The sequence below is a fragment of the Lithobates pipiens genome, unplaced genomic scaffold, assembly GCF_037356315.1.
Source record: "Lithobates pipiens isolate NorthernLeopardFrog02 unplaced genomic scaffold, aLitPip1_a1.2 Scaffold_8, whole genome shotgun sequence".
In the NCBI taxonomy this organism is placed as follows: domain Eukaryota; kingdom Metazoa; phylum Chordata; class Amphibia; order Anura; family Ranidae; genus Lithobates; species Lithobates pipiens.
The window spans coordinates 573,309,771-573,326,533 of record NW_027507903.1 but is presented as its reverse complement, the minus strand read 5'-3'; the positions used below and the strand labels follow the sequence as shown (position 1 = coordinate 573,326,533).

The 16,763-nt window shown below is 46.3% G+C and overlaps 1 protein-coding gene across 2 annotated transcripts in view; it reads right to left on the bottom strand.

Moving 5' to 3' along the window:
- Positions 1-16,763, bottom strand: part of COL5A3 (collagen type V alpha 3 chain) — a 266,605-nt gene that overhangs the window by 100,725 nt on the left and 149,117 nt on the right. For both annotated transcript variants that reach the window (XM_077470190.1, XM_077470191.1), the window contains exon 5: positions 8,642-8,773. In XM_077470190.1, coding sequence (XP_077326316.1) covers positions 8,642-8,773 — 132 coding nt within the window. The remainder of the gene's footprint in view (positions 1-8,641; positions 8,774-16,763) is intronic.

The following is a 16,763-nucleotide window of genomic DNA, read 5'->3' as shown; positions in this document are numbered from 1 at the left end:
ACATTCATTTTAAGTATAATTTCACATTACAATACAATTGTTTTCTCTGTTTCCAGTATGGAAATGTTAATTACATTGTTTTCTGTGTCCCCGTTCAGGAAATCGAATCTCATTCTTGTCCTGGGGACCACTGTCACCATAGTGTGGGAGAATCCAAAATTTTACATGTACAGGTGATAACAGCTGGAATTTGAAACTAATATAATTTTGAGAAGGTTTTCACTTACTTCTTGTTTGGCTGCTGGGGACAAGTAGTGCAAAAATGTTACAGTTACCACAAAACATAAGTAGAGTTCATATTTTTCCAGTGATGACATCTGTACAGTTGATAATAGCCATAGGAATTGTAGACTAATCTTCTCAGTGGGGACAGCTATACAAACTGACAGACCTTCTAACCCTTTCCAATCTATCCAAACCTAATAAAAAATGTTTTATCTGAAGTCGCACTTTACCTGTCCTGTACCTAAACAACTGAGACAGATATAGTAGTCAGCATTAAAATATATTACACTTAGACCAGAGAAGGCATGACAGTAAATGAAGCAAGAAAGATGAGTAGAAGTGTCTATGATCCTGCAGGAGCAGAACAGAGGAAGCATGGCTGTCATAGTTCTGATCTGGGATGTTTCATACATAAATCTTGGCAGGGAGGATTCCCCAGTGCATGTCTAACGGCGTGGTAAGCTGAGAACTAGAGAAACCTTTTCCTGTGGGGCCTGTACCCAGCAGGTGTAGAGGAGAGACGGACACTGTCAGAATGTGACTGACCTTCTGGCTTAGCTAGACATTCTGCTAGGGTAAGCACAGTCTGAGAAAGTTACACGTTGTATGACAGTAGTTGTGATACATCCCTTCATTCCCCAGTTCTGTATACAGAGCAAACATATTGTTCATCATTGCTTATGACAGCAAGAAGAAATAACTCCCACGTAGGGTTGTCTTATATGGTAAAGCAATATGATTGCTATGGGCCTCATAATTGGAGGGGATGTGCCTTTTTGGCAGTTGACATTAGATAGCCATTATGTAGAATGATCAAATTCTATTTATTAATTTCAGCAGTAAATGCACATCTACAGTAGGTCACTATTGCTAACCTCTCTAATTTCAATACTTTGGGTCATAAATCAAAAACAAGTACGCAGACAAGAATGTACTTCTGATCTGTTCTCTTCTTCCAGGTCAGTCCCCTGAATTATTAAAACCAGGGTGCAGTAAAGCTGTCGGCCAACTAAAATTGTAGACTTTTCTGTTAAAAAAATAAAATAAAAAATTGCAGACTGGCAGGAATTGGCCAAAATTCAAGCCATCCATACCACAGTGTGTAAATAGTCTCCAACAAAAGATTGCCAAGTACCTGTTCCTGTGACCCGTGGAAGCACAATTTTATGCCTAGCTGCCTTCACATAGCAATTGGAGATATACAGTACCTATATCTATGGGGATGTCCCTGACCAGACTGACATTGAGACTTTACACAATTGGTCAGTAATGTGTTTCAACATCAATGTAGCCCTCTCTATAGAAATTTGATACCTTTAGTTATATTTACCTAATATATGTCTTTGCACAGGCTTATTTTTGTGCCTGGCCTCTTGTGACTGGCCCGTTCCCATATCTGCCCCCCCCAGGGAGGGGTCCATGGCTTGGCTTCCATGTGGGTATCTGTCATCTTATACTGGGTAAGCCTTATGGCTCAGCCTGGAGTAAATAGAAGTATTTTGTATTTGTATTCGTTTTATTTGATCTACTGTATTTCTGTTCATTCAGAGTGAATTCACGACCCTCTCATGCCTCCTGAAGAGGTGGCTTTTTCTAAACATGTCGAGGATTACATTGTGTTTGTAGTGGCTGTTTCCCTTATTCAGCTGTACTGTACCCGGTTTCTGGGATTTAGGCTTGTATGTATCCATTAAGAGGGGCACTTTCCACCATCTGAGGGCCTGTCTTGTTGATTTTAATCCATTGTGTTTGTTTTTAAATTTGATCTGTGTAATAAAATTTGTACTTTCAATAAAATTGGTGTACTGATTCATTGAGTACTGAGATTTATGTTTTTTGCTCCATAGATCTTTAGTTTAATTTGCATTATGACAGCCAATTGCAGCAAACAAAGTGCATACATAAAGCCATGCCTGAACTATTAAGGTAGTAGAATCAGTATTATATCTAAACTATAATAAAGTGTCCCATGTGATGGCACGCACATTTGCTCTTGCATCATATTTACTTTTATCTGTCGTTTGCACTTGTAATGTTTGTTGTGCTTATCTGCAAATTAGTCGCCTTTACTCTTGTCTTGTGTTTCTGATTAATTATCATTATCCATCTATGGCCAATTTTAGGGCTGTAATCTGTAGGTTTTATAACAATAAGCTTTTATAAAGTACAGAACCTGTACCAGAACCTGGCCTCTGTGGAAGATGGCATAGCCCTCGAAATGCATTTGTTCTTAAATCTGATGGTGAATACAAGGAGTGGCATCTGTCCTTTGCACACGTTTATTGCATACCTCCCAACATTTTGAGATGGGAATGAGAGACACCTACTAGCAAATCTATGTAGGCATAGGACACGTCCCCGCCACACCCCCTTAAAGGCGAATTAACCAAAAAAAAAAAAAGGTTAATTAAGTCCACAAGGGAATATTTTTACCACTACTTTTCCTTTATACTGGCTTTTAAAATTTACAAATGCAGTAATTTATAATTTGGATGAAAGGTTTAGCACTGGGAATGACTTTTTGAAAGATAAAAAGTGCATTTTATTAACAACTCTATAGATCAGACCAAAATGAGGGACAAATGAGGAGGAATGAGGGACAGAGGGACATTGCTTCAAATCAGGGACAGTCCCTCGAAATCAGGGACAGTTGGGAGCTATATTGTTCTATGGATTTTTTGAGTATATTATTTTATTTAAACAGTAATAAAGGTATTGCAGGAGAATGGGGCTCCTTTATTGTTGTTGTTTTACTATTCACAGTCAAAGGTTTTCCTAATCTGAAGAGGTCAGCAAAGCATGAAGCATATCCGGGTACTACATTGTGAAGTAGAGTCATCTGATCCTTCCACCTCCAGAACTGATTTATATTTCCTCACTTAACTTTTGCACCGATGTGTTATTTCTTCTCTTCTTTCCTAATCTGTAGGGTTTTTCCTCCCTGCCATCATTATACATCTTAATACGCCCCCATCACCATTTTGGGTGTTGGAGCAAGGGTCATGTGAACAGGCCAAACTGACTAGCCAAGGAACTAACCAACTTTGAACGCTCTAAGCAGAGATACCCTTCAACAGTGGGATATTTATGAAAGGTTTACTTTTTAGGGAATTGAACTCCATAAATGATACTGAGTAATCCAGCATTAATCTGTTTTTCCATCTGCTAAATCCTGTTAGTGTTTGCAGCAATGATCCAGCCTTTTTATGAATTCCTCACTGTGATGGATAGGATGAGGAGCCTGAATACTGCTGAGCTATGAGATGATGGGGCCTGTTCCCCAGGGGTGCTGATGACACATCTGCCAGGCCTGGTTTTCCTTGCTGCCTCCACAGCCGTACATGCCAGTGCCGTGAGTCACACTCGTGTGAATGATACTCAGCGAGACCCAGCCCTTTGGCCCAGCTGTTACTCTTCCAGCTGTGGTGTCCTGGACATCCCATCTGCTGAATGAAAATCCTGGCACAGAGCATGGTGTCTGCCCCTGCCAAGAACCTTTTCCATTTCACGCCTGCTCTGCTTGGTGGGAACCAATGCATCCTTTCTGTTTAGCCGGGCGTATGTTGGCTGCTGAGCGCACGCTTGCTTTTTTCATGTAATATCACCAGCAATCCAGTCTTGTCGGCTATTTGTTTCCATGTCAGTGGATGTTTTCATTTACCAAGTACACATGCCACTTTTTAAAGGGCCTTTCAAGCTAAACAGTTACTCATTTAAGCTTTCCTCCAAGCAAACAGCTTAATATACATACTGTAACTGAACAATGTAATCAGCCGAATGATCTGTAATTCTGTCGAGCCACTTTTGATTTTTACACCTATGTCAGACAGCACAGCCAGACTAGACTCATTTGCGCCCTAGGCAAAACCAGCTACTTGTCGCCCCCCCCAAAAAAAAATTCAACATTTTTAAAAGACAGGTCACTACAGTATGGGTGAACAGGGTCTTAGCTAGAAATGCACCTGCATATGTGGTGTCACTGAAGGAATAAATGTCCCTGCACCAGAGTACAGGGGGGAGAGGGGCATAGTACAGGAGGGCAGAGTACAGGGGGAGACAGGGGCATAGTACATGAGGGGCAGAGTACAGGGGGGGAGGGGCACAGTACAGGAGGGCAGAGTACAGGGAGGAGAGGGGCACAGTACAGGAGGTCAGCGTACAGTGGGGGAGAGGGGCAGAGTACAATAGGGCAGAGTACAGGAGTGCAAAGTACAGGGGGAGAGGGGCAAAGTACAGGAACGGCAGAGTAAAGGGGGGTAGAGGGGCATAGTACGGGGAAGAGGGGCATAGTACAGGAGGGGCAGAGTACAGGGGGGGAGGGGCATAGTACAGGAGGGGCAGAGTACGGGGGGGAGAGGGGCATAGTACAGGAGGGTCAGAGTACAAGGGGAGAGAGGGGCAGAGTACAGGAGGGCAGAATATGGGTGGGGAGAGGGGCACAGTATAGGAGGGCAGAGTACAGGGGGGAGAGGAGCAGAGTACAGGGGGGCAGAATATAGGAGGGCAGCGTAAAGAGGGGAGAGGGGCAGAGTACAGGAAGGCAGAGTACAGGGGGGAAAGGGGCATAGTACAGGAGGGGCAGAGTACAGGGGGGATAGGGGCATAGTACAGAAGGGGCAGAGTACAGGGGGAGAGGGGCATAGTACAGGAGGGGCAGAGTACAGGGGAGAGGGGCATAGTACAGGAGGGTCAGAGTACAAGGGGAGAGAGGAGCAGAGTACAGGAGGGAAGAGTACGGGTGGGGAGAGGGGCACAGTATAGGAGGGCAGAGTACAGGGGGGAGAGGGGCAGAGTACAGGGGGGCAGAATACAGGAGGGCAGAGTAAAGAGGGAGAGGGCCAGAGTGCAGGAAGGCAGAGTACAGGGGGGAAAGGGGCATTGTACAGGAGGGGCAGAGTACAGGGGGGAGAGGGGCATAGTACAGGAAGGGCAGAGTACACAGGGAGAGGGGCAGAGTACAGGAGGGCAGAATACAGGGGGGAGAGGGGCAAAGTACAGGAGGGCAAAGTATGATGGAGGGCACAGCACAGGAGGGCAGAGTACAAGGGGGAGAGGGGCAGAGTACAGGAGGGCAGAGTACAGAGGGGGAGAGGGTCAGAGTACAGGAGGGCAGAGTATGGGGGGAGAGGGGCAGATTACAGGAGGACAGAGTACAGGAGGTCAGAGTAAAGGGGGAGAGGGGCAGAGTACAGGAGGGAAAAGTACAAGGGGGGAAGGGGCAGAGTACAGGGGGGAGAGGGGCAGAGTACAGGAGGGCAGAGTATGGGGGGCAGAGTACAGGTGGGAGAGGGGCACAGTACCGGAGGGCAGAGTACAGGGGGAGAGGGGCAAAGTACAGGATGGCAAAGTATGAGGGGGGCAGAGTACAGGAGGGCAGAGTACAAGGGGGGAGAGGGGCAGAGTACAGGGGGAAGAGTACGGGGGGAGAGGGGCAGAGTACAGGAGGGCAGAGTACAGAGGGGGAGACGGTCAGAGTACAGGAGGGCAGAGTATGGGGGGCAGAGTACAGGCAGGAGAGGGGCAGAGGACGGGGGGAGAGGTGCATAGTACAGGTGGAGCAGAGTACAGGGGGAGAGGGGCATAGTACAGGGGGGAGGGGCAGAGTATGGGGGGGGAGAGGGGCAGAGTACAGGGGGGTTACAGAGCTCTGTGACCTAGAAAGGGCATAGTATCCAGGAGTAAAGAGTCAGGCTTACCGTGACCATCTGAAGATCAAAGCCATCTAGGATTCCAATTGATCTGACTAGTCTCATGCTTCTCAGTGGAGGGGGGAGAGATAATACGCACTCTACATATTCAGATCTGTCTTTTATCTGCTCAGCCCAGACCGTATGTACTTTTCAGGCAGTGTGGGGAGTGGGCCCTTCTCACACAGGGTTCGCCCCTGAGTTTCATCAGGTGGCACTCTAAGCATGTCCCATTCAAAGCTCTGAAGTGCAGCTTCTATTTGCTGGCACCCGGCAATGCTGTCATTATTACTGGCAGGCAGCTCTCCTATGTTCACATGTCTGCCGGAAACTGCGGGGGCTCCCCATGCACCTCAGGCCCCTGCCCATGCTTTAAGACGGCCTTGCCTCCTCAGTGTCTCCACCGCCTCCCATTCTCTATGTGTCTGCCTCTCTTCAGTGACAGTCTCCTGCAGGTTACACTCACTGCTCTCCCGATTCCTCATGCCGTTCGCATCGGAGCTGTCCCTGGCTCGGTTCTCGGAGTACAGCCAGCAGTGCTGAGAGGCGCAGAGAGGGGGTGAAGCTCCCTGGCATGGCACTCCTCCTTCCCTCTGTGCTACACCCCCGCGCCTGGACATGTATCTGCTGGACCCTGAGAACTCCCCAGAGGAGCTGGTGCTGGGGGAGAGCCGGCTGGCACAATGTCTTGAACAGGAGGAGGAGGACAGGAGACCAACACCTACCTCCGCACCCCAGACTACGGAAAAGCTCTGACAAGCTCGCAGCGGAGATTAGGGAAACCAGCAGTTGTAGCTGCTCCCTAGGCGGCTGCCTAGTCCTCCTAGTGGTAGCGCCGGCCCTGCAGCCAGGAGTGTGACACCATTTTATGTAAATGTGCTTTTTCAGATGGGTGGCCAGGCTAAAAATGGCACACACCCAAACTGTCCCAATATTGCCATACAGGGTTGTACAGCCACGGCCATGGCATTTTTTACTTGATGTGCAGCCTATCATAGTTGCCCATTGAGTGTAATGGGGCTGTGCTGCAATCTTGCACAAGGCCCTCTGTCAATGACTGCCTGCCAAATGCTCTCTGGAAAGCAATCCAAATGTGGATCGCTCTTCATAGGGCACCATAAGTCTGAAAGAGCCCTTATGGACAAGATACACTATATTGCCAAATGTATTGGGACATTTACTTTTACACGCACACAAACGTTAATGGTATCCCAGTCTTAGTCTGTAGGATTCAATATTGAGTTGGCTCACCCTTTTCAGCTATAACAGCTTCAACTCATCTGGGAAGGCTGTCCACGAGGTTTAGGAGTTTGCCTATGGGAATGTTTGACCATTCTTCACGAAGCGCATTTGTGAGGTCAGACACTGATGTTAGATGAGAAGGTCTGACTCGCAGTCTCTGCTCCAATTCATCCCAAAGGTGTTGTATCAGGTTGAGGTCAGGACAGTCAAGTTCCTTCACCCCAAACCTGCACATCTATGTCTTTATGGACCTTGGTTTGTGCACTGGTCCTAATCATTTGGTGGAGGGGGGATTATCGTGTGGGGTTTTTCAGGGGTTGGGCTTGGCCCCTTAGTTCTAGTGAAGAAAACTCTTAAAGCGTTTGGTAACCCCCCCCAAAAAAAGATCCTGGCACTTTAAAGCATGTTATACAGCACAGTGATTGTGCTGTGTCATTTGACTCCCTGTAACACCTATAATACCTGGCTGATCCTGTCAGTTTCTCCCTTCCCTTTTGTAAACTGACCACGGTATATCATGGCTGCTGAGCCCTGACACCGTGGTCAGTTTACGTGCCTCCGTCATTCTCAGCCCTGCTCTCTGCTCTCCTCCGTCCTCTCCCCCCTCCCTGCCTGTCAGCTCATGACAGTGCCCGCCCACGCATCTCCTTCTGCTGAAATTACATTTATATTATACAATCAGCACTGTGTCCGGACTCTCTGCAGGCCAGTCAAGTTCCTCCACCCCAAACTCACTCATCCATGTCTTTATGGACCTTGATTTGTGCACTGGTGTGCAGTCATGTTGGAGCAGGAAGGGGCTATCCCCAAACTGTTCCCACAGACACACTCCTAAACCTTGTGGACAGCCTTCCCAGAAGAGTTGAAGCTGTTATAGCTGCAAAGGGTGGGCCAACTCAATATTGAACCCTACGTACTAAGACTGGGATGCCATTAAAGTTCATGTGCATGTAAAGGTACCTACTCACCTGAAGCCCACACAATAAAGGAACAACAATACAGTTTACAAAATCACTCTGCTTTTTCCTCCTGTCAGCATGTCCCTGTCAGTACATGTGTATAAGGCAGTGTTTGATTGCCCCCTAGTGCTACCTCTCCCTCTACTGGTCAGAGTGCAGCTGTAAAAAAGATTGCCTGATACCAAGGCAGATGTAGGTGCTTGTGCTAGCACCAAACATCTGCACCGCCTTGTCCAAGTGCCATTGTATTAGGACTTTTTTGTAAAAATATAACTGCTGTAGATGGAGATGGAGGCATATATACAGTATGAAAGGTGTGCCAATAAGAACATTTCTTGATGCTAGTTCTAGATTGTCCTAAGCTTTGTCATTGTCATTTTTGCCTTATAGCTTGGACAAATATATTCAATATCATTACTCAATATCAAGTAATAACTACATAAAATTATCAGAATGCAGTGGTCCTCTGTACATAAATACACAGTAGGAATACCATGAACATTATGACCTGGTGAGGGTATATCTTACCTGTTCAGGGAATACTGGATCTTGTGCCTGCAAACCATACAGGAGGGCAGAGTCACAGCTGGGCATATATGTGGTACAGTATTCGTTGGCAGCTCCAGGGTCAGCAACGATCAGCAGCTGTTGGATATCACCCTACAAAGAAGAAGGAGAGCCTGGTTGGTCTGTGATTATAGACATTGAGGTCAATTTAAAGGCTGATGTGTGTAACATTTTTTGTTGACCAGTGTAGATCAGATGTTCCCAACCTTCTTATGTCTGCCCGACCATAGTACTCAACCTACCCTTTAATATTATTTCCAATTAATGAGACAGCGCCTGAAAATGGATACAAATGGCCGTAGCAGCCTTCTTTATTAACAAAAACATTATTGTTATTAAAATTAACATTATTTTCACATCAACATCTGAAACATCATAACAATTTTCAGCCTGTTGGTCTTTTGACATCACCCAGAAATCCAATACTATTCCACTTCTGCACCGCGGGCCATAATACCATAATAGGCCTCCAGCCATGAACACCAGCTCTGAGACAACCGCCACTACCTGCAGTGCAACCAGTACCATATCCCAGTTAATCTATGCAACTGGAATACCCCAGAAGGGCACATAACACCGATGAACCCCCCCACACTTCCATCTCTAAAGTCTTTTCTTACACCGTCAAAAGACCAACCACCGCCACCCGATTAGCTGCCATGACTTTCCCTGCACATCCTGCACCTGCAACGAAAGAAAAACAGACAAACAACACAGGGAGGGTAGGTGGGAAACTGCCTGCCTTGTCACCTGCCCCTCCACTGATGTCTGGGAGACCCCACATCTCCCTTAAGTCAACTATCCTGCCCCTCCCCATCCTGTAGATCTGTACCAATACAAGCTCTCCCCTTTTCTTCACTTAGACCTCCTTAGCCCCATAGTTGCTAACTCTTATCACCCTGTCATGCCAGTCCTTCACTATCCTTTCCATTTTATTCGTTCCGGGCCTTACTTTCCTATAGCTCTTTTCTTATAATCAAATTGAATAATTAGGAGGGGAGAAGATAAGAGTAGGGAAGAAAAAGAGAACAGAGGAGTGGAGATCTAATGTAATAATTAGAAGAGGAGAGGAGAGGAAGAAGAGCATGGTTGGTCTAGGTCTAGGATTATAGAAATTGAGGTCAATTTAAAGGATGGTGTGTGTAACATTTTTTACTTTCCTATTGTTTTTATACTGTAGCTCATTTCTTGTAATCTAATTTAATAATTCAGAGGGAGAAGAGTGGAGTAGGGTAGAGTAGAGGATAGAAGAGAAGAGAAGAGAAGAGGAGAGAGGAGAGAGAAGAGGAGAGGAGAGGAGATGAGAATGTGCAAGGTAGGAGAAAAGAGAGGTGCACAGGGGAAGGGATAGGAGAGGTTGAACAGAGAGGAGAGAAAAGAAGAGATTGCATGGGGAGGAGATAATAGGCGTGAAGATGTGTGAAGAGTTGAGGAAAAAAGAGTGAGCAGGGGACAGGAGAAATGATAGAGGATGAGGGAAGAAGAGAGTGTACAGAGGAGAGAAGAGGAGTAGACAGGGGAAGGTGTGGTGAGGGATGGAAGGGGTAGGAGAGTACACAGGGAAGGAGAGGACAAGATAGTGTACAGCATAGGAGAGGTGGAGAGGGGACGAGAGGAGAGAAGAACGTATACAGAGGAGGGGAGAGGAGACAAGAGGTGGACAGGGGAATAGAGCTGAGGCGTGGAGGAGGGATGAAGGATAAGGACAGTATACAGGGAAACAGAGGACAAGACAGTGTATAGCAGAGGTAAAGATAGGTGGAGAGGGGAGGAAGAGAGAGGAGATTATACAGGGAAGGAGAGGACAAGACAGTGTACCATGGACGAGAGAAGAGGTGGAGAGAGGAAGAGAGAAGGAAGTGCACAGAGGAGGGTAGAAGTAAGGTGGAGAGGGACGGAGAGAAGAAAAAAGTGTGCAGGGATAAAGACAGATGGAGAGAGGAAGAGAAGAACAGAGGATGGCGGATTAACGCAGGAGAGAAGAGTGCACAGAGAAAGGGAAAGGGGGGGGGATTACAGAAGAGGGTAGAGGAGAGGTAGAGAGGAGAAGAGAGCGTACAGGGAAAGGGAGAGGTAAAGAGGTGTGGAGAGGACAATATAGTGTATAGAAGAGGGGAGATGAGATGTGGAGAAAGCAGGAGAGGAGAGTGGAAGAGGGTGCACAGAGGAGGGGAGAGGAGAGAAGAGGGGAGATGGTAAAGAGACATTAGGTGTGGAGAGGGGAGGAGAGGGAAAGCGAAGGTACAGGGTTGCGGGGAGGTGGAAAGGGGAGTAGAGGAGAGGATAAGAGACTGTAAAAGGAGGAGAGAGAAGAGGGGGAAAATGGAGAGAAGGAAGTGGACAGAGAAGGGGAGGGATCAAAGGACAGAACTCATAGTACGTCTCTCCATTGCATTAGATGTACTAGGGGGGAGCAGAAGACAATACATTTCAGCAAAATTGTCTGTGATGTTAAGTGTACAATTTCTGCCTCTGATTGCCCCAGTTCATATAAAAGTGAATTGCAGGAGGAGTCATTTTCGGATTTCGCCAACCACCTTTGTAACTGGGAGAGATACGCTTGGAAGACTGGGACAGATGATGAACTAACATGTCTATGAACCGTGAGTGAACCCCAAACATCCTTCACTTGAGTGTTTGACATGAGTTACATATATCAATTTGCAATTCAACTATATGGAGCCCATCATGACTTTTGGCATGGTTGAATTCCAGTTCCATAATTGCCTCCTCCATGTACATAAACAACCATGTATGAGACACTGAAGGTGCCGTGTATATATCTTGGTTAATGAGAAGCAGCAGGGTTTATGGGCTGATTTCACAGGCGTTCATCACATCGTGTCTCTCCGCAGCGTATCATATCATCTGCTCTGGGTCTCAATCTGCTTTATGTACTGTTCCCATACAACACAGCTGCAGCTGACAAACACTTCTGATTTGCCGTGGGCATTAAATGAAATAAAATAAAAAGGGGGGGTCTGGAAAATCAGAAATGAATCCAAAGCTGAATTCGAGCCACAGGAACAACCAAGACACAGTCATTAACCCTACAGTAAGAGTGTCCAGTTTGTTCCCTTGTAGTTCTCTGAGCCAAATGTAGGAGAGCCATGAAATGGTTGAGGTTTGATGTATAAAGACTGGAGGAAGGAAGAATGTCCATATTACTCATAGCAGTCATTCCCACAGGTTCTACAATTTGTTTTCTTTCGTTTTTCTTTGTAGAAAAGCCTGTCCACTGCCAGCATGCTGCAGGGTCCTTGCTTTCTGTGTGGAAGCAGTGATTTCTCTGCAGAGGTTCAGTACACCCACCGACAGAGTCAGAGTCGTCCAATCAGTGGGGTGCATGATTGCAGATCTATAGGTTTGACTCATTAGGGTATGTGTCAGACTTCTGCAGAGAAGCCACTGCTTCTATACAGGGAGGGAAGCACTGTTCCACTGCTTCTTATTCTGCAGCTGCTGGCAGGGGACAGGCTTTTTAACTTAGGCTGCGGCTACTTTCTAAAGAAAGAAATTATAGGGCTTTGAAGACCTGTTGTTTTGATGTACCTAGACTTTATTTAGCTTATTTAAACTGACAGTTCAATTGGACCTTTAGACCCCTTTCACACTGGGGCGCTTTGCAGGCACTACATCGCGAAAAATAGCACCTGCAAAGTGCCCTGAAACAGCCTCTGCTGTCTCCCTGAGGGCTTTCACACTGGAGCGGTGCGCTGGCAGGAGGCTAAAAAAAGTCCTGCTAGCAGCATCTTTGGAGCGGTGTATACACCACTCCTAAACCGCTCATGCCCGTTGAAATCAATAGGGCAGTGGTTTTAACCCTTTCGCAGATGATTTTTAACCCTTTCTCGGCCGCTAGCGGGGGTTAAAACTTTCCCGCTAGCAGCCAAATAATGCCACTAGAATGGGCACGGCAGTGTGAAAGGGGTCTAAAGGAGTTGTAAAGGGAGAAGACCCCCTGAAGACGGAAGAAGAGAAGACCCCTGGAGCTGTCTAATAAAGTATTTTAAAAACCTGTGTTGTGTTTTTTTTATGTACACTTTTTTCCCCAGGGTACCCCATACTCATTCACATAAGGTGGGGGGCCGGAATCTGGGGGCCCCCTTATTAAAGGGAGCTCCCGGATTCTGATAAGCCCCCCGCCCGCAGACCCCGACAACCAATGGCCAGGGTTGTCGGGAAGAGGCCCCTGTCCTCATCAACATGGGGACAAGGTGCTTTTGGGTGGGGGAGCCATCCCCTTTCCTGACCGGCCGGGCTGCGTGCTCGGATAAGGATCCGCTATGGACTTTGGGGGGACCCCCACGCTGTTTTTTCGGTGTAGGGGTTCCCCTTTAAATTTATACCAGGTGACGGGACTCGCAAGGTGTCAATCTCACCATTGGAGGTGGCGACATTCACTAACTTCGCTAGTTCCGTCTACCTAGAGCCGCATTCAAAATCCATTCATTTCAAAAGTCCGCCAGACTCCCACCATAGTCCGGTGGGTTGTCCGCCGGACCGGACCTAGTCCGCCAAAAAAGTTTGGACGTGTGTGGCAATCTTATTATAGCCTAGGCCATCTTTATGTAGAGCAACAATTCTCTTTTTACAGATCCTCAGAGAGTTCTTTGCCATGAGATGCCATGTTGAACTTGCAGTGACCAGTATGAGAGAGTGAGAGCGATAACACCACATTTAAAATGCCTGCTCCCCATTCACACCTGAGACCTTGTAACACTAATGAGTCACATGACACCGGGGAGGGAAAATGGCTAATTGGACCCAATTTGGACATTTTCACTTAGGGGTTACTCACTTTTTTTGACAGCGGTTTAGACATTAATGGCTGTGTGTTGAGTTATTTTGAGGGCACAGCAAATTTACAATGTTATACAAGCTGTACACTCACTACTTTACATTGTAGCAAAGTGTAATTTCTTCAGTGTTGTCAAATGAAAAGATATAATAAAATATTTACAAAATGACCTGGATTTGTTGCACCTTTTCTCTTCTGTCACTAGGTGGCAAGGTGGCTGGTGACATTAGAATGACAGGGGCTTAGCATGGTCAGATCATGAATGGATGGGGTGTCTCAGCCAATTGACAGGGGTTTCTTTAGTCTCTTGGTCTGTTGGGAGAGTCTATTTATTTGGGTGGAGTTAGGTGATCGAGGTTCTGTGCCACATGGACGGCTGTCTGGGTGGACGTGTGTTATGTAGTCTTAGGTTGCTAGGCTGGAAGCCTGAGACCTCTCCCGGGGGCACCTGGCTGCTAGGCTGCCTGAGGCCTATCCAAGAGCAGGAGAAGCAGCGTAGGGTTGCGACTGCAGGATTGGAGTCCAACCAAGTTGAGAAGGTTCAGCCGGACAGGGAACCAGTTGTGGTCGCAGGTATAAGTTAAGCTGTTGCCACTAAGGGACCTTCCATCTTACTACCGGAGACTACTGTGAGTAAGCTTGAGCAAGCACCAGAGCAGTCTTCTCACCAGCCGGGGATGGTGAAGAAGTGGAAATCTTTGGCGAGTATACAGCAGGATTGCTGTGGAAGAGCTCAGGGAATCCAGTGACGACTGGTGTCAGGAAGTCTAGTGAGAGACTGAGAGCTCAGTGAGTGAAGATCTGCAGTGGGACACTGTGAGATAGGTAAATGCCTGTTCTGTGTTACCAAGAGTTATGTACAACTACCTTTAGTGACTCTTGCAAGATCAGTGCCATAGCAGACAGTGGTCCTACCTATACAGAAATGTTATCCACTCTACTATAGTTGTCTACCTATAGAAGTCTCGGATCATTGCATCTTCTCAAGGGTGTCCTGGCTTTAACTTTCTCTCCCACAGTTCTGTTAAGAGACAATAAATCACTTTATAAAATGACTGGCGCCCATCATCTCTTCTTGCATCACACCCACCACGCCTAGTAACCCCCTCTACAAGGAAGGATGTCAGCTTTCCCTGACTCTGGAGGTCACCATTAGGCCTTTAGGGGTCGGGGCAATTGCTACAGTATATATGTATATATATATATATATATATATATATATATATATATATATATATTACAGGAAATTATATAGCATTGATAATTTACTTAGCACTTTACATATAAAGTACATAATAGAGCCAAATAACCTATGAGCATGTCTTGAAGTATGGTAGGAAACCCATGCAGGAATAGGTAAAACATGCAAAATCCATGCAGATAGTGTTGCGGTTGGAATTTGAACTAATGACCAAATAGTCAAACTAATGAACAATTGCTAGTGCTGCCAGAAGTGCTAACCACTAAGCCGCTGTGCAACATTTACAAAAAAAACAAAAACCAAAAAAAAAAAAGCAACTGACAACATTTCTTTACAACAAATCCTATGTGTGTATAGCCAGCTGCAGGACTAAAAATGTGAACTATGCATTCAAATGAAGAAGGATTTACTGTTTCAGCCCCTTATAAATTATCTTTGCTGTGCATGTGATTGAGAAGAAAGTACAAACATAATACAAGCATATAAAAATATGTTCGCATTTGGAAAAACGGATTACTGCAAACTCCAGAGAAATTTCCCCAGTGGGCAGCACTGAAAAATATGAAAAATGATATTGTTGGGAGTACAGCTAGGATCTTAGCTATGTGTGATTTAGAGTCTGTGAGCGATTAATACTCTGACCCTGAGCATGCTGCAAGAAATCCGAAATCAGCCAAAAACTGTGATTTAGTCTTTATCCTATATTTCATGGGCTAACTGGGAAAAACAATTATTATCTCTGAACCTAAATGAAAAAAGCAACAGAAACACGAGTGATACTAAAATAAATAGAGGCGCTTTATTGCATAGGAATGTCCGATTTAAAGGATTAGTTCACGCATCTAAACATATGTACTGTATAGTCAAAGGGCCCCAACAGCTAAGGGGCACTGGTTGTTTAAGGGCTCATTCACACGAACTTTGGTCTCTGAAGAGCAATTCGCTTTCAGAGCATTTGACAGGCGGTGAGGAGGTGTTATACCACCTCCTGAAAGCCTGCTTTAACTCCTTGATTCCCTCACAAGCAAACTACAATGTGTACATTGCACATGGTTTCAGAAGACTTGCAGAGCGGCCTCATTCACATGAAAGGATCGTGTTTGGCCAGTGCAACAACCAACCAAAGTGACATAAAAGTGGATATATTTTTTGCCACAGGATGTGTCAACCTCCGACTACAACTGGTTCCCCATCCGGCTGAACCTTCTCAACTCGGTTGGACTCCAATCCTGCAGTCCCAACCCTATGCTGCTTTTCCTGCTCCTGGATAGGCCTCAGTGGTTGGTTTAGTGATTGAGGGGGGCGGTTAGAACACCGAAAGCGGGGGGGAGGGGGATAAGTCTTACAGTGGCCAGGACCCATAGTATTGCAGCATTGGCATGTCTATACCCCAGGGCTTTGCACCTGCAGCTAAAGGGTGTAGTGGTCAGGAGGCAGTAAGAACGGGGCTCCATCGTGGGGTTTACTGCACCTAACTTCATATGTAATCAAGCCCTATAAAAGCGTTGTGCAGCTTAGAAAAATGGAAATTAGTTTACATGCAATGCCTGTAGGCCAAGTGTGGCTGCCCCAAAACCTGCCCAAAATGCTACTATCCTGACCAATCCGCTCACTCTTGGTATAGAAGCTGGAATGGTGTGGACTGATGAGAGCATCCATAGGATCACAGGAGGATCACAGGCATCCATAGGATCACAGAAATTCATGGGTTCACAGGAGGATCACAGGCATCCATAGGATCACAGGCATCCATAGGATCATGGGAGGATCACAGGAGGATCACAGGCATCCATAGGATCACAGGAGGATCAAAGGCATCCAAAAGATCACAGGCATTCATAGGATCACAGGAAGATCACAGGCATCCATAAGATCACAGAAGGATCACTGGAATCCATAAGATCACAGGCATTCATAGGATCACAGGAGGATCACAGGCATCCATAGGATCACATCAGGATCACAGGCATCCACAGGATCACAGGCATCCATAGGATCACGGGAGGATCACAGGAATCCATAAGATCACAGGCATTCATAGGATCACAGGAGGATCACAGGCATCCAAAGGATCACAAGAG